The sequence below is a fragment of the Camelus ferus genome, chromosome 19 (genome assembly GCF_009834535.1).
Source record: "Camelus ferus isolate YT-003-E chromosome 19, BCGSAC_Cfer_1.0, whole genome shotgun sequence".
NCBI classification, from domain to species: domain Eukaryota; kingdom Metazoa; phylum Chordata; class Mammalia; order Artiodactyla; family Camelidae; genus Camelus; species Camelus ferus.
Window position 1 is genome coordinate 35,289,593 of NC_045714.1, and position 17,635 is coordinate 35,307,227.

At 49.6% G+C, this 17,635-nt stretch overlaps 2 protein-coding genes across 6 annotated transcripts; one reads left to right on the top strand and one right to left on the bottom strand.

Annotated features, from left to right (window-relative positions):
• Positions 1-1,118: 1,118 nt before the first annotated feature.
• On the bottom strand, positions 1,119-9,388 carry DEFB124 (defensin beta 124). Of its 3 annotated transcripts, none has more exons than XM_032462055.1 (3): positions 9,331-9,388; positions 4,143-4,223; positions 1,119-2,312 (listed from the first exon to the last, which is right to left on the bottom strand). In XM_032462055.1, the coding sequence occupies exons 2-3, from the start codon at positions 4,198-4,200 to the stop codon at positions 2,164-2,166; spliced, it is 207 nt and encodes a 68-aa protein (XP_032317946.1). In that variant the 5' UTR covers positions 4,201-4,223; positions 9,331-9,388; the 3' UTR covers positions 1,119-2,163. The 3 variants fall into 3 exon arrangements, with proteins under 3 accessions (XP_032317946.1, XP_032317945.1, XP_032317947.1); XM_032462054.1 differs by lacking the exon at positions 9,331-9,388 and adding an exon at positions 7,409-7,422; XM_032462056.1 differs by lacking the exon at positions 9,331-9,388 and adding an exon at positions 5,932-6,820.
• Positions 6,957-15,024, top strand: REM1 (RRAD and GEM like GTPase 1). 3 transcript variants are annotated; one of them, XM_032462052.1, is made up of 5 exons: positions 6,957-7,095; positions 8,108-8,482; positions 9,534-9,616; positions 12,950-13,151; positions 14,414-15,024. In XM_032462052.1, the coding sequence occupies exons 2-5, from the start codon at positions 8,143-8,145 to the stop codon at positions 14,683-14,685; spliced, it is 897 nt and encodes a 298-aa protein (XP_032317943.1). In that variant the 5' UTR covers positions 6,957-7,095; positions 8,108-8,142; the 3' UTR covers positions 14,686-15,024. The 3 variants fall into 3 exon arrangements, with proteins under 3 accessions (XP_032317943.1, XP_032317944.1, XP_032317942.1); XM_032462053.1 differs by having other exon boundaries at positions 7,031-7,209; positions 9,537-9,616; XM_032462051.1 differs by having other exon boundaries at positions 7,034-7,209.
• The last annotated feature ends 2,611 nt before the right edge of the window (positions 15,025-17,635 follow it).

Consider the following 17,635-nt stretch of genomic DNA (forward strand, 5'->3'; position numbering starts at 1 on the left):
TTCACCGCTCCTTTCTTAGCCGGTCCACACAAGGTCCATTCTCTTATTCCAAGGCTACACTGACCTTCTCCAAAAACTCAGAGGACAGTAGGCAAGAGCCCTGCTGCCTTTGGCCTTGCCTTCAATTTATCCAACAGGCCTGCCCTTTTCTGGGCTCAATCCCAGGGAGAAGGTGGACCAACACTTGCTGCTTCCAGCATAGCTCGGGACTGTGTCTGAGGACGGGCAACACAAGATTTAAGAAACAAAGAGATAAAGTGAAGAGCAAAGATGGGACCAGGGGACTCAAGATCTCGTGGATAGAGAGCGCCGAAAACCGGGTTGACATCATATTTATTAGGAGTATACAGCTCAGAAAAAAATGTGATCAGAGAGGTGGGGCTTTAGATATTTCATGAGATAAGCACTAAATTCTGCTTGCTGGTTAACTGATTAATTTCAGGCCTATCCCTTCCAGGAACAATCATCCTCCTGGGAGTATGCAAAATTTCTGAGTCTATCCTGTTATTGCCTCAGGGACATCTCGAGATAGCAAATATTTCCCCTGGGTAAACCACATGCTTTCATGCCAGAACAAAGTTCTGTTAATGGATGATCTGGCTTTCCAGGACCGTCTATTGTTTTACACTAAGGAAATATCTGCCCTCCTTCGTGCCATTATGGTCAATCTCAGGATTTCTCCTTACAAATTGTCTTTAGCATGATACGTGTTATAGGTCATCTGCTGTGTAGAACATTAAAACAAAGCAAGCATGTGCATTTTAAGCACATTTTAAGCAAGTAAGTCTGAATATAATATTTTAAGCTTATGGAAATCTAGGTGTGGCTTGTTTTCTAGCTGCTTGTTGTCCAGTGGCTTGTTTTCCAGCAGACACTGAGGGTCTTCTGCCAAGTTCAACCATAGAGGCTACGACAGCTACACACTTTCTTCCCAGCCTCCCTTATATCTAGAGTGGCCATGTGACACAGCTCTGGCCCCTGAGAAGTCAGCAGAAGTCTGCTCGGGTGGGTTCCAGGGAAAGTTTTTGCTTTCCTGGTACTAGTGAGAGACCAGCCCACAACAAGCCTCCTCTGCTTTCTGCTTTGAACAATGACATTGTGCCTTGGGTGTTCGGGAAGTCATCTGTGACCCAAGAGGATCCCAGAAGCTGCTTGCCCTGTTGTGGTTGCTGCCTACTCCTAGATTTCTTTATATGTGAGAAAAATAAGCCCCTAAAAGTTGACATTCCTATTTTTACAGCCAAACACAGTCCTGATACAGGGTAATTAGAACACGTCTGTCTGTCTGTCTCCCCGGACTCTGCTCACATTTTCTCCCTGCCTTGCTGTCCCCACAGTTTCCTACTCCAAAGAGAAGCAAACTTTTCCTCTATCCCCGCTCCCTGCTTATGTGAAAATTTTGCTTTCATAAAGTCCTCCTGGTCCTTTCCACCTGGACAGCCTCTTGAAATACTAAAATAGAAGATAAAGGAACAGCAAAAGTTCCTTTTACTCTCACCAGGCCCTGTCTTTCAAGCCAAATGCACCATCTCATGCTGTTATTTTTTTTTTAGTTAACGCAACTATATTTTTTTAATTTTATTTTTAATGGGGGTACTGGGGATAGAACCCAGGACCTCGTGCATGATAAGCATGTTCTCTACCAATGAGCTATTACCCCACCCTGCACCATCTCATTCTGAATGCCAGAAGCTTATTATAAACTCAATCATTACTAGTTATTACTATAATTAATTCATTATTTTTCTCTCATTATCATTACTATTGACTCTTACCATTAACTCTTTGTTTTGTTTTTGGGTTTTGTTTTTTTTTTTTTTTTGGCATTCCTATAAACTCCTAATCTCCTGATATTATAATTATCCCCATTTTATGGATGAGCAGACTGGAAAGGCTTACGGAAGTTGAGTAATTTTTCCAGAGTTGGACAGAATCAAAATGATACAGGCTGGACCGGAACCATTAACAATGGTCATTAATGCCCACTCTCCTCAGGCACCTCACTTCCCTCCACCAACCATCCCTCCGTCCCTCTCGCACTCAGTCCCTCCCCAACCCCTCACCCCACCCCCGGGGGTGGTGAAGCAGTGACAAGAGGAGACAGCTGACAGCTTGTGTTTTATTGTAGAGCAAGGGTGCCAGCCCCAGAACCAGTTAAACATTTTAAGTCTTGGAGGCCGCCACAGGCTTGATTCCATAGGCGAGACAGCAGAGGGAGGCATCCGGGCACAGGTGCATGTAGGTTTCGTACTTCGTGCAGTAAGGCCGGCAGGCCCCTTGGCCCATCCAGCATCTTTTGAATTCACTTCTCCCTATACAGGGGAGGACCCCGGGTCATAGAGTCACCCAGGGGTTGCAGGTTAGATTACTGGTCACAGATTTCACCACAGATCAAGGGTTAGGCCACAGACCACAAGTTGTCACAGGGCCCAGGTTAGATCACAAGTCACCACCTAGCTCTCTAGTCATCTGTTCAGTAAACTCTAGTCAGAGAGCAGTCCTCATGTCATAAGTTCAGCCACAGAACAAGAGTTCTGACCACAGGTCAAGGGTTAGACTAGAGGTAACAGGCTAGACCACTAGTCATAAATAAGACAACCAGTTACAATGTAGACCACAGATCTCAGTCCAGTTTAGCCCACACATCACAAGCTAGACCACTGGTTACAAGTCAGAGACTAATTCCTTGTCCAAGTGAACCAACCCATACCCTAGATTCACTCTAAGCGCTTTTCATAACAACAGTATACAATTTTAATTGGGCTTATAACCCCAGTATATGGGCAAAGAAACCAAGGCACAGAAAAGTTAACAACTTTGCCCAAGATCACACAGCCACTAAGGGAGGGAGGTGAAGTCAAAGATCTGAGGAGGTGACAGCAGATCATGTAGAAGAAAATTACAACTTCTGCATCTCAGGGTTGTTAGAAGGGTGAGCTCTGATGATGTGTTAAGAATCATTGTTATAGGAACTGCCATCACTTGGGAGTCAAGGTCTTGGGTTCTGGTTCCAGAACCACTACTTACTGGTTAGGAGAAATTGGTCAAGTTCCTTCCCTTCTTTATCTGGAAAATGAGAGGGCTGGCTTCAAGGAAGCCCTCATTGCTCCAACTCTCTAAGCTGTCACTCTTTCTGATAACCTCGCCTCCCATTTATTATTACTACGCATCAGGCACTGCACTTGGGCTCCCTCTCCAGCCTCCCTGGCCTCCTCCCTGTTCCCAGACACACCTGTCACCCTCCTGCCTCCCTGGCCCTTGCTGCTTCCTCTGCCTGCAATGAGCCCCTCTGTATTCTCACTGTATTCACATCGCTGCTCAAACTCACATCGCTGCTCAAACTCACCTCACGTAAATGAGATGTTTGAGATTTACTTCAAAATAGTTCACTGGGGAGGAGGAGGGGCAGGTGAGTAACAAAACAGAGTTGGTTCAAGTTGTCACTGTTGAAGCTGAGTAATGAACACCATGGGTTTTTTTAATACTATTTTTGATTTATGTTTGAGCCTTTCTGAAATGAAAAGGGGTCTTTTAAAAGCTGACATCATTACATTGCTCTCTCTGTTTGCATAAGTCTAAATTTTTCCCTAACAAAAAGTTCATTTTAACTTGCCTTGTTCCTTATATTATTCTCTCTACTTTCTTGTACATTTGAAATGTTCCAAAATAAAAACATTTTTTTAAAAAAGGATCAGAGGTCTTTCTTGACCATCCCCCCATCAGTTCTCCCATCACCTGCCACGTGCCCTTGACACACTAACCCCTTGTCTTGCTTTTATTCTTCCTAACACTTCTCTCCACATATGATTATCTGGTTATTTTCTGTCTCTCCTGACTGAAATATCAGCTCCATGAAAGCAAGAACCTTGTGTGCTTTCACAGTTTGATCCCCAGAAATTTTAATAGTGCCTGGCACACAGTAGATATTTTTCTAATGAATATTTGTTGAGTGAGTCTCATTTTAAAGATGAGGAAACTGAGGTGCTGGCTGATTTAGCAACTTGCTCTAGGCTGCCCAGCAAGCCAGTAGTGAGGCCAGAACGCTGGTCTAGGCCTCCTCTGTCCCCCAGAAGCTCAGAACCTACCCCTCATTTACACACACACACACACACACACACACACACACACACAGGTGATGTTACCTGGCGGCACATGACCCAGGACCAGGAGAGCCACAATAAGCAGGAGCAGCTGTGTCATGGCCACAGGGCTCTGGGGGGACACTGAGGAGAACACAAGAGGAGAGGAACCAAGCATGCTGAGCCCTGCTGCCGGGGGCCCAGCCTTTATTGGGCTGCAGATCAAGGCAGGAGCGTGGGCAGCAGGAGACCTAAGTGGGAGTCCGAGGCTCTGTGGTCCCAAGGGCGTAGCTGGAATCTAGCCAGCTGTGTGGGAAACTGATCAACCGCACTATCATATCCGGAGGATGCTGAGCTCTGAAGCTGGGGACAGAATTTTGTGAAGCAATGCCTGGGGTCAGAAACTGGACATCTGCCCCACCTGAGAGAGTGAAGAAAGCCTTGGCTTCAGAGAGACCTGGTTCAATGACCAGCATCTCCCTCTAATCTCTGTGATACCTTGGACAAGTCACTTAGCCTCTCTGAGTCCCAAGCTGTCATCTAGGAAATGATGACAAGCCCTCCTTGCAAGACTAGAATACATGGAGGGTCCCTTCCAATGCCAAGGACATCAGACCAGAACCCACTGATGCATTCAAACAAGCATGTACAGGTAACCCCTGAACAATGCAGGGGTTATGGGTGCCTACCCTCCCCAGCAGTAAAAAATCCACTACAGCAGTAAAAAATCTGACCGTTTAACAAGTTCCCCAAACGGTTTTTATGAGGGCTATACAGGGTATAGCTCAGCGGTAGATTGCATGCTTAGCGTGCACAAGGTCCTGGGTTTAATCTTCATTAAAAAGTCCACAAACAATAAATGCTGGAGAGGTTGTGGAGAAAAGGAAACCCTCCTTGGTGGGAATGCAATTCCCACTATGGAAAACAGCATGGAGATATGGTGATTCCCTAAAAAATTAAGAATAGACTGATTACACGATCCAGAAATCCCACTCCTGGCATATATCTTGAGGAAACTCTAATTCAAAAAGATACATGCACCCCAATGTTCATAGCAGCACTGTTTACAATAGCCAAGACATGGAAACAACCTAAATGTTCATTAACATACATATATATACACATATATAATGGAATACTACTCAGACATAAAAAAGGAGTGAAATAATGCCTTTTGCAGCAACATGGATGGACCTAGAAATGATCATACTGAGTGAAACACATCAGATAGAGAAAGACAAATATCATGTGATATCACTTATACGTATAATCTGAAAGAATGAGACAAATGAACTTATTTACAAAACAGAAACAGACTCACAGACATAGGAAACAAACATATGGTTACCAGGGGGGAAAGGGGAAGAGGGATAAACTAGGAGTTTGGGATTTGCAGATAAAAACTACCATATATAAAATAGATAAACAACAAGGTCCAACTGTTTAGCACAGGGAACTATATTCAATATCTTGTAATAACCTTAATGATAAAGAATATGAAAAAGAATATGTATGTATAACTGAATCACTATGCTGTACACCAGAAACTGACACATTATAAATCAATTATACTTCAATTTTAAAAAAAACCCACAAAGTTGTCTCACTTCTAGGCAATGCTACACCACTCACAGCCCATCTTGTAGGCAGCAAAGGGAAGCTTAGAGGGCCAAGCCACAGAAGGAAGCCAGGTGTAAGGGGGTTCAGCGTCTGCCCAAAGCCCTGCAGGAGTTCAGCGAGTCTACCATTTTGCTGGGGGAGTTGCTCCGAGCTGGACACCTGGACCCCTCAGCCATGACTATGAGCCCCACCCACAGATACAGCCTGCTCCCCCAGGGGCCCACATACATACCTGCCCCAGTCCTTCACCACCTAAAAGGAAGCACCCTTGATCAAAGACCCATAGATGGCCAAAATCAGGACCTTAAACCCAGGACCTTGTGCACGCTAAGCATGCAGTCTACCGCTGAGCTATATCCTCCCCGCCTGTGGTGGATTTTTGACAGCCGCGGAGTCCCCTACAGCCACTTCTCTCCTATACCAAGTTCACAGTGTCTCTTTCCTCCTCCTACAGGCCTGGGAAGATAAGGGGAAAAGGAAAAAACAAAACAAAAAACAAAAAAAGCACAGTTTATAATAGAAAGGAGCAGAAGGCAGAGACCTGAGTCCCAGGCCCGGGGAGGCCACGGTTTGCTCATCCTCTTAGCGTGGTATCAGAATCAAATGAGCCAGAAACCCAGGCAAAGTGCTCAAACCATATCAGGCACAGCACAAGAGTTCAGTAAATATTCATCAAGGAGGAGACAGCCATTCTCCTAGGCACAGGACAGCCCTAGCTGCATAAGGGGCGCTCACCCTAGAATTTGGTGAACGAATGAAATGACTGCTGCCAAAACAAGCATTCAGAACTCTTTAGTGCAGGCTCCCTGAGCTCCCTTCTCCCCTGAAGCCACCTCCCCAAATTAATTCTCCACCCAAGCAGAGTTTCTCAAAGTGCGGTCTATGAACCCTGCATCAGGATCACTTGGACACTTGTTTGAAACGCGGATTCCCAGATCCCTCTGCCGGGACTGCTGAATCTGCCTCTCTTGCAGGGTGGGGCCTGGGATCTGACCGTTTAACAAGTTCCCCAAACGGTTTTTATGAGGGCTAAAGTTGGTGCGTCTCATTGCTGGGGTGGATGGTTGCGGATGCTGAGGGGATGCAGACCCAGGAATTCAGAATCCCCATCCCTCCCCTCTCTCGCCTCCACCCCGACCCCCACGCCCTACGAAGGACTTGAAGTGGCAGGTCAGCTGAGCTCTATGAAAAGTCTTTTCAGCGGCCAAGGCGGTGAGGCCGAGACCCCGGGGCTGCCCTAATGGGGCGGGGCTGGACGGGGCGGGGTCGCGGCTCCTCCCCCGGCCGGGCCGGCGGGGGCGGGACCAGCCTGAGGGGCTGCTCGCAGAGGCGGTGGTACCGACTGGAGCTCCCGGCAGCTGCGGCGGCCGGACCCTGGACCCCTCCCCACGCCGAGGTAAAGGCCTGCGCAGCCCGCCACCAACTTAGTCAAGTTGGAGCGGAGTTCGTCAGGAGCCTATAGGGGGATTCTGCGGCGCAGGCAGGGGCAAGGAGGAACCCGCATCCCGAGGTGAGGGCCCCCCGACCTGGGGCCGGGAGGAGGGTTGGGTAGCCTCGGACAAGGAACCCTCCCGGGATCCGGGGACTCACACCGAGGACCACGGGCTGGGGAAGCTCGGACTCACTCCAGGGATGGCATGCCCTCCTGGGCCCTGTAGGTCCCGTCTCCACCCACCCAGCTCCATCAGGCCCCCTTCCTGTCACCAAACCTGGGGACCGGCAGCCTCGAAGCCCCTGCCCGCAAAGAGCAGCTGGAGGCTGTTGCGCCAGCCGCTCCTGAATTTTTCACGGAGGGGGCGGGCCGGACACGCCGTTACCATGGCAGCAGGGTGCTCGGGTTTCAGTCGAAGGGAACCCCCAGACCCCCTCGCCTTTCTGAGTAGCAAGCTGCCCCTCCTGCCTCTTCCTTGGACCTCTTGGGATCGGGCAGCGGAAATGAATCCCCCCAGGGGCCCTCAACTCTCCTCTGTACCCCTCAACCTCGAACCGAACTGTGGGGAAGAGAACTGTGGGGTAGAGGAGGACGGGGCAATTCACGTGTCTTTCACGAACGTGGGTCTCATGTTCTGAACGGGAGGAGCAGCTCTGTGTGCACGCCTGTGTGGACAGTCCCACCTCGCTGCCGCCCCTCTGCCCGGCTGTGTGTCATGGGTCATCCTCAACGCATAGAAAATGGGCTCTGGGTGTGCATGTATATGTGCGCTCATGAGCACACATCCCTCCCAGCCTGACCCACGTTTACTCTGGGCCGGACGCCAGAAAGCCCCCAACCAATGGATCTGAGGCGCCTCCTCCTCCCATTTGAACAAAAGGGGGGTTGGGAGGAAGCCGTCTCAACAGTTAATCAGGACCCTACAGAAGAGGTTCAAAGCATCTGGCTTACCACCCACTCCCCCTTCTTGCCCAAGGAACAAAGGAAGGAAGGAAGCCCCCCTTCCCAAGGATGACACTAAACACTCAGCAGCAAGCAAAGACCCCCCTATGTCGGCGAGCCAGCACTCCACTGCCCCTGTCCCCCTGGGGCCACCAGCCTGGCCTCCTGGGCACAGCACCTTCTTCACAATCCCAGCATCCCCGACTGGGCCAGTCAGCCTCCCTCAACCCTCCCACCCGGCAACCTTCACCTGCCCCCAATGGTTGGTCCTCTGAATCCAGCGACTCTGAAGGTTCCTGGGAAGCCCTCTACCGCGTGGTACTGCTTGGAGATCCTGGCGTAGGGAAGACCAGCCTGGCCAACCTCTTTGCAGGAAAGCAAGAGCGGGACCTCCATGAACAGCTGGGAGGTAGGGACCCTGTGGGCTGGGCTGGGATGTGGTCAAAGGAATGGAATCCCTATCATCTGGGGCACAAGACTGCCAAGAACAGTTGTAAAACTCTTGCACTGCTCAACTCTAAGGGATATCATTCAGGTAGATGATGAAGTGAATGGTGCCCCCTAGAGTTGTGCAGGGCACAGCCTGCCAAAGGATCTACAGGAGGGAAATTCCTTGAGTAAGTGAGAATTGGGCCAATTTCTCATGGAGGAGAAGTGTGTGATTCATTTCCATGTTATAAGGGAAGCAGTTCTGGGTGCCATGAGTCTCAGGTGTAAAGAAACGGTGGGCTTCTACCCAGCTATCAGACCCTCCCAGCCCCACGGACATCCATCCATGCCCACCACGACCTGCAGCCAAACTAAGATCCTAACCAAAATGGAGACTTCCAGACTCTAAGTTCTGGGCTCTGGGTTCCTTATTACCAAGAGATGCAGCGAGCTGAGAGGGTCGGGGGCTCCAGAATGATGGGGAACAGGGACAGACAGGACAGAGGAAATGAAGTGGGTCCCTGCAGCACTGGCTGAGAGGACCAAGGGGGAGTGGTGGGGGGAGGGGTGGTTAAAGGCAGAGGGAAGGTGGGGACACTCTGACCAGGCCCCTTCTCCAGCCTTGACCTAAGAGTGAGAGGCCATATGAACACATGTACACCTGTGTGTATGACAGAGGGGGAGATTGCAGTCCAGAGGGTAACATGACCTTCCTGAAGCATGCACCAGGGACAGACCAGCACTGGAAGAATCCCCAGCCCAACTTCCACCACACCACTCCACCCTCATTCAATCAGCCAAACCAACAAAAGCTTTCTCAGTACCTACCATGTGCGCCCAATACTGTGATGGCAGCTGGGGAGACAGGGGCTCCTCATGACGTTTCTTGACCTACCAGGAGAGACAGACATCAAATAAGTGTGGTGAGCACTTGAAGGAGAAGTGGAGGGGATGATATGACTGGAAAGGGGAGCTAGGGAGACCTCTACCCTCCCCCAGCCTGCATCTCCTGGCTTTTTCCTCTGTTGCAGAAGATGTGTACGAGAGGACCCTCACGGTGGATGGAGAAGACACCACGCTGCTGGTCATGGACACTTGGGAGGCTGAGAAACTGGTATGGCCCAGCAAGCAGGATCTGGGGGGAGGGGTGCTGAATCTAGTACCAGATTCCTGTTCCCTCCTAGAACATAACAGAGCAGGGACAGGGCAGGGCCCATCCTTAGCACCCCTGAAAACCCACCCGCTCCATCCGCTCCTTACAGCCATCCCAGGATGCGCTTCTCCCCCTGCAAACCTCCCTCTCTTATAAGCATCGTCAGTCCACTCCCCCACCCACATTGTGCAGAGGAAGGAACACTGGGTTTAGCCTGAGGTTGAACCCCCAGCCCCCTTCTTTGTCTTACCAACTGGCTTTGTGTAGTTGACTTCCCACTCTGAGCTTCAGTTTTCTCACCTGATTAATGGGTCAATCATTCCTGCCTTCCTTACCAGCTGGTTTTTTCAAGTTCTTACACAATTTCACAGAGGTAAATGCAGCCTAGAGCATGAAAAAAATGCTGACCATGAGTGAAGAATTGTAAATAATGATAACTCTTTTGAATCATAACTTGGTAGCTAGTTAAAAAAATAAAAAGGAAATCAAAGGATGTCCTTCCCTAGTCCACTCCAAAGCAGGAAGAGAGCTACGGGCAGGGACATGTCCCCATTATGGTTATCTTATCTTGTTGGAGTTGTCTTTTTTCTTGCTATGCAGGTAATATATGATCATTATAGAACTTTGAAGACATACAACTAAGAAAAGAGAAAGATCTAAAAATCGCCTGGGACCTCATCTCCCTAAGGGGTAGGCCCTTCCCCTAACATTCAGGGAGGCCCTGCCCACAGCATGGAGCTTAGGAGGGCAGTGTTGGGTGATTGACAAGAATGGCTGACAGCTCCAGTGATAGGACCAAAGCCTAGGGAGGAAGGAGCTATGGGACCAATTCCTTTGAATCAGCATAACAGGAAACTCAGGTCCAAAGGAGCATCATAATAATGATGATGATTCTTCTAAAAGCAGCTGACATATATGGAGCACCTTCTTCCTAAGTGTCAGCCCCTGTGCTAAGCACTAGACATATGACATGCAGTCAAGGCAAAAACTATACAGCGAACGTACTTCTGATTCTCATTCTACTGAGGAAATCAAAGCTCGGAGGTTAAGTAATGTGTCCAAACTTCTCAGCTAGCAAGTGGGATTCAACCCCAGATCTCTAAGACCACAAAGCTTGTACTCTTATGCACAAGGACTGCCCCCTCCACCCACACTGGGAGCATCACCTTCTGAACCTCCAGCTGAGGTTCCAACTCCTTTACTCATTTGTTTTTTAAGAAATATATCATGGATCAGGACACTGGGGACCCAGCAGTGAATAGGCAGTCATGCCCTCTGGCCTCATGGAGCTCACAGACTGGTGAGGGAGGGTCTGCTTTTTGGATGTAGTTGAGAATCCTAGGGGGCAGAGTCCAGTGAATTAAGAAGAGTGATCTGACTGGGAGTCCCATTTAGGGGATGGGGAGGAAGAAGATGGAACATGAAAGCAGGAATTGGAACTCTGTGCCCAGCTGCTGTGTGGCCTTGAGAAAGTTTTCTCTTCTCTGGCCCTTGGTTTCCCTACAGTTTCCCTGGCCTGTGTCTGTGAAGGCAGTTCCCAAAGAGGGTCCACACAGTAGCAGCCTTACTGGAATAAGCATCCATTCTTTCCATCCTTGGGCTGGATGGTATTTTTTGACTCAGAGAGGCAAAATCTGACAGAACTGGGAGGACCGTTGGTGCATCCAGGAGTACCCTAGCATGACTGACCATCAAGGTCACCTGGAGAGGATTAAAAATCAAATTCTCAGGCCTCAGCCCAGGCCTAATGAACTAGAACCTATGAAAGTGGGGTTCTGGAACCCATTTTTTAATCACTCCCAAGGGGTTCTTACCCACCAATCTATGTACCAACCGGCTTTTGTGATCCTAACACATAGCAAATCCTCCATAAATATCTGTGCAATGAATGAAGGAATGGTCAAGACCCACCCTCTCATCCCGCAGGTGAGAAAACTGAGACTCAGAGGGAGGAAGGAACCTGTCCATAGTCAAGGCTGAGAACCCAGAATGAGAACCCTCATCTGTCTGACTCAGTTCAGGATTATGTGGGCTGGGGAAGGAGCAGTATGGCTGTTGAGAACTAACTCCCTTTGACAGTGATGACCATGGATCTGATGCTTCCCTACTTATCTTTCTTATTTGGCCATCCGAAAACTTTCTGGGCTTCTTTTCCCCGCACAAACAATGCTTCCACCACACTTGGCATTTCCCACTCCTGGCCCACTCTCTTCCCTCCTGCTCAGCCTACTCATCCTATCGACTCCATTCACCAGTCCACTGTGAAGCCCTCCCACACTCTGGCTAGTTGAGTTCTTCTGGCCTGCCCCCACCCCAACCCCCATGGCTCCTCCAGGCACCTGCATATGCCCCCCCCCCTTTTTTTTTTGCAATTAAGAAACGTTTTACTCTTTTGGAGAATGCTTAACGTCCTGAGACACTAAATCTGTTGGCTCTTTTTTATTTTAATTGAAGTACAGTCAATTACAATGTGTCAATTTCTGGTGTACGGCACAATGTCCCAGTCCTGCGTATACATACATGCATATGCCCCTCTTAATGGTATTATCACACTGCATTATAACTCTCCATTTTTATAGCATCTCTTCTCAACTATGAGTTTTTGGAGGGCAGAAACTGTCTCATTAAGCCCTTAGAAAGTTGTTACCCAGATGGTTCAGTCTCAGACTGCTGCCCGGGACAAAAGACCATCATCCAAAACAATATCAAAATTACTCCAGTTCTTTCCTTTCCTTGTCAAACATCTTGAAAGGACTCCACTTCTTAAAATGCTTCTTGCCTCTCCCATCCCCTTCCCTTACACCCCACAGTTGCTCCTTCAACTCTGTCTTCAAGACTATCCAGAAAAATGCCCCCCTGGAAGTCTGCCTCCTGTCCCCACTTCTCTCCCTTCCTTTTTTCCCTGAATTCTGGACTGCAAAAGGCCAAAAGAACTGTCTATCAACTCCAAACCCTCCTTAAACCAGACAAAGAGCTCAACCAGCAAAGCCAGAACCCTCCTTAGCAGGACCAGGAACCAAATGAATTTTTTGTCCCCAGTGTCCATCTGGCCTGAGTGAGAGAATGGACTGAGGTAGTGCCACTAGCCCAATTCTTCAAGCAGAGAAATTAAGGCTCAGAAAGGATTGGTGCTTTCCCAAGGTGACTCAGAGAATTACGGCAGAATTTGCCCCCCAAACCTGTCTTAAGTATAAACCTCAGCCCCATCCTGCCCGTTAGACCATCGCAGCCCCACCTTGCTCAGCCAGGCCCTAGGTACCCTCTCAGGATGGACCTGGGCTCTCTGCCCTCCAGGATGAAAGCTGGAGCCAGGAGTCGTGCCTGCAGGTGGGCAGCGCCTACGTCATCGTGTACTCCATCGCAGACAGGGGCAGCTTCGAGAGTGCCTCTGAGCTCCGCATTCAGCTGCGGCGCACACATCAGGCAGACCACGTGCCCATCATCCTGGTGGGCAATAAGGCAGACCTGGCCCGCTGCCGGGAAGTCTCCGTGGAAGGTGAGCCCTCATCCTCCGTCATTCCCCGAGCCCCACTGTCACTGCTTCTCTTCATCTCAGGGACTGTCGTGCCCCACCACCACCCTGGCTGTCTCCATCCTGCACCTATGTGCCTAAGCCTGTAAGCTAGAAACCATGCTTGCCTCCTCTCTCACTCCCAAACCGTCCCCAAATCCTATCAGATTCACCTCCCTTAACCTCACATTCCCTCCTCCCTCCTGCCCATGCCCACAGTCTCTGCCCCATCCTGGCACCTCCATTTTAGCCTTGGCCAGCCACCATACTTCTCTACCCCGACTCAACCAGTTCTCCTCACCAGCTGCCAGAGTTTCCAGAACCAGAGCTGACCTTGTCACTTCTTTGCTTAAAAATGTCCCTATGGCTCCCAAATGCCTTTAGTCAGAGACACCAGCCATGATAGGCCCAGTGCCTACCAGCTTTTCAAGGGCTTACATCTGAGACTGGAAAAAGACAATTATTGGCTCCCAAATACAGTGAGGAAATTATAAATTCAAATTTCACAGAGCTTTAATGGTCTACAAAACATAATAATGTGACAGTCAGCAACTGAAAACCAAAATGTTTTAAGTTATATATATATAAACTGTATTTAAAGTGGGATGGGAATATTTTCATATGTTTGATGTATCAGGTGGGACCCATAAAGATTTCAAAATGGCCCTACTCACAGAGCAAAATCTAAAAAATATGGAAACTGAGACCCAAAGCAGAGAAGCCAGTTCCAAAGGGTCACCAGCCACCGAGGACTAGAACCCAGGCCCTTGCCTCCAGTTCAGTGGCATCCTGGAGATGAAAAACCATACGATTTATTAGCAGACATCCCAAAAATCCACAACATGATCCCCAGGAGATTTTGTTAAATTGTAAGTTCCTGGGCCTCACCCCAAGCCTACCAAATCAGAATCTCCGTGGGTGAGCTCAAGAATCTTCATTTTAACAAGTTCCTCCAGATAATTCTGATACACAGAGTAGACCCCTTAACTGGCATTCAAGACCCTCCCCTAGCTGATCTCAGCCTCCCTGACTTCCCAACCTCATTCTGCTACCAGTATCAGTCACTAGCTTGTGAACTAACTCCTCAAAGCCAGGTCTGATTTATCTCTGAGTCCCCTGGCACGCAGCACAAGGTATAGGGAAAGAAAAATTGTACTTCTGGTTGAGATTGAATACACCTCTTGCTACCTTTATGTCCTTTCTTCCGGTTGTGGCTCCGCCCCGCTTGGCTGACCCCGCCCCCTCAGAGGGCCGCGCCTGCGCTGTGGTATTCGACTGCAAGTTCATCGAGACGTCCGCCACCCTGCAGCACAACGTGGCGGAGCTCTTCGAAGGCGTGGTGCGCCAGCTGCGCTTGCGCCGCCGGGACTGCGCAGCCCGGGAGCCGCCCGCGCCGCGACGGCGGGCGAGCCTCGGTCAGCACGCTCGGCGCTTCCTGGCACGCCTGACGGCGCGCAGCGCCCGCCGCCGGGCGCTCAAGGCCCGCTCCAAGTCTTGCCACAACCTAGCCGTCCTCTGAAGCCGCCAGCCCTCCCAAGGGTTATTGGACACTGGGATGCATTCGGGGCTGTACCAACGCCACCGAGGGGCAGCGTCGCAGTGGCTCGGAGTCCGCATTGTGGGCCTTGCCGGCTCGCTGCCCCAACGGATGGAGAATCTCCCCGAGCCTCAGCTTCAGGGACCCCTCTGCCCTCGGGAAACAATGGACAGACTGTGGGACCGAAGCCCAAATTGGGCACAGAATAGTTTTTTATGCGATGCGTGTCTTTTTGTAAAAAAAAAAAAAAAAATCTTTCTTGTCCTTGAGCTCTGGCCAACCCTCAGAACCAACCCCCCAATAAACCAGACCAGAAGGATATCCTGTCTGAGTGCCGGACCCCTTCTTTTGGGCTCTTCCAGGCGATTACACCTTCCGCTCTCCCATCTACACGGGCTGCAGAATGGGTTAACACGCTGACCTGGGTGTCAGGGTCAAATAAATAAAATCACTGGGCCAATTGTGTTGAGGCCCTTTTCCCAACTACTGGGCACAGCTCCTGCTTCTGCATCTTTAGGGGAGACCCAGTAAGCACAATAACAGTCAGTGTGTTGATCTCCCATTTTCTCAATCCATTTTTTAGATTGTAGATTCATCAAAACTTCTCTGAAAGGAATCTCAGCACTCATTCTGGCAACATAATAGCTGGTGTTTGCCGGGAGCTGACAGGGTGCTAAACTGTCACAACTATTAATTAATCTTCACAACCATGTTTTACTAACTAGAAAACTGAACAGTGAGGCTTATGCTCCAGATCATACAGGTACTGTAAGTGAAGTTGCCAGGATCCCAACCCAGGCTTGTGAGACTAGAGTCTGTGCCCAACTTATCCAGAGTTCGCTTGGAGAACGTGATGAAAAACTATAGACTCCCAAGGAAAAGGGCTTTCAAACACAATTCTGTGTACAGTTTAAAAGGGATGGGGGTTGGACTCCATGAAACTCAACCCATTAATCCCCAGGATGGACCCCAAATTTAACTCCATTCATTCATTTTTCCAGCTGTGGAAACTGAAGCCCAGAGAGGGGAAGTGAGTGCCCCAGAGTCATCCAGCTAGTGAGGGTAAGGACTGGACCTCAGGGCTCAGCCTCCTCCTCCGCTGTCTGTGTGGGAAGTAGGAGGTAGTGAGACATCCCGCCTGGCTGGGGATGGGCCTTGGGGGTCAGGTCAGGAGTTTCCAGCCTAAGGGGAAATGGTGTCACTCCTCTGAGAGGAGAACAAGATGCAAACGTTTTGGACCATTATGTCCCTGATGCCTGACACCCCTGCCCCCAACCAGCTGCCGGCCCAGTTGCCTCAGCCCCCGACGTGGGCCATGACCCAGCTGCCGAGAAACACCAAAGTGCAGGCAGGGGAGCCACCGTGTCCTCCAGCTGTGACCCCCTAGTCTTGCCAGCGGGGCACTGATGGCACTTATTTTCCCATCCTAACTCCAGCCTGGGGGGAGGGAAAAGGAGGAAGGTCTTCCCCCACCCCAAGCTGTCTCCAGTTTGCAGTCGCGGGGAGGGGCTACAGTTGTGGAAAGTTGGCAGAGGCAGCCAGCAGCAGCCGGGAGAGTGGAAAAAATGATATCAAACCCGGAAAAATGCAGACCGGATGGAGGGCCTGAGCCGGCCCTGGGAGGTGAGAGGGAGCAGGGGAGGGAGGAGGAGGCCCCACTGGCTGAAAAGAGAAGAGGGGCCAGGGAGAGAGCGCAGGCACTGGTTTGGAAAAGCCTGAGGACAATCACCATGATTCCTTCCTTTCTTCATCCACAGATATTTATTGAGGGCCTACTAAGTGCAGGTCACAGTGCCAGGTTCCCGGGAGGTAGTGGTGGACATAAGTAGGGTTTTGCTCCCTGGAGCTCACAGTTTAGTAGGAAAGACAGGCTAGAAAACAAGAACATGAATAAAATCGTTGCAAACTGATAAGGAGCTAATCAGGGCATCAAGGAAAGCCCAGACAGTAATCCAATCCTCTTAGTTCACAGATGGGGAAACTGAGTGCAGGAAGGGGAGAGGGCTTACCTGAGGCTACTCAGAGCATGGAAGAAATTGTTGAGACCAGAATTTTTGGGGTACAAGGGGAGGGAAGAAAGAAAGAAATAGTACAGACTGGTTGGGGGTGGGGGGATAAGCATGCAGCCAACAGAGCAAGAGAGCACGGTGGTGGCCCTAAACCAAGGGGTCTGTGTTCAACCCCTGCTCCCCACCTCTATGCGCCTTAGTTTCCACATCTATAAAATGAGATTCATGACCATTCCCTCCCTCAGGATTGATGTGAGGATTAAATGACTTAAGCTGTGTAAAGTACTTCTAACAGTTCCTGTGTCGGGGAAGATTCAGTAAACGTTGGTTCCTGCTGTCATATCTTCCGACCTTAGGGAAACCAGGGTTTATTTTGAGACTGAAAACTTGCTCGGGAGTCTTTGCCCTGCTCTGACACTGGAGGACTTCGGGAAAAAATCTCTTTCCTTCTCAGGCCTCACTTTCCTCATCTGTAAAATAAAGGGATTGAATCTGAACTTGTAGCATATATTCATGTACTCCCACATCTGCTGTCTGCCTCCCCCACAGAAATGAGAGGCCCACAAGGGCAGGACCCTCGATGCTGGACTCTTTCCTTAACACCTGCATCACGACCTGGCTCACATTAGGTGATCAGTAAATATTTGTGGAATGGTTTAATTAACGGATATGTAAAATGGCCTTTCCTAATCCTGACCTCTCTGATTCTAGGCGTCTGCGAACAAGGCATGGCTGGGAAAGCATGTGAGAAAACCACAATACTCCTCCCAGGGACGTGGCCTATTATAGTTTAGAAAGTTCTTTCTCATCCACAAAAACAAACCAAAAAAAAAAAAAAAAAAAAAAAGCTAACTCTGTTTTAGCTCTTTCTGTGTGGTAGGCGCTATGCTCCATGCTTGGTACGTGTTTTCTCACTTCATCAT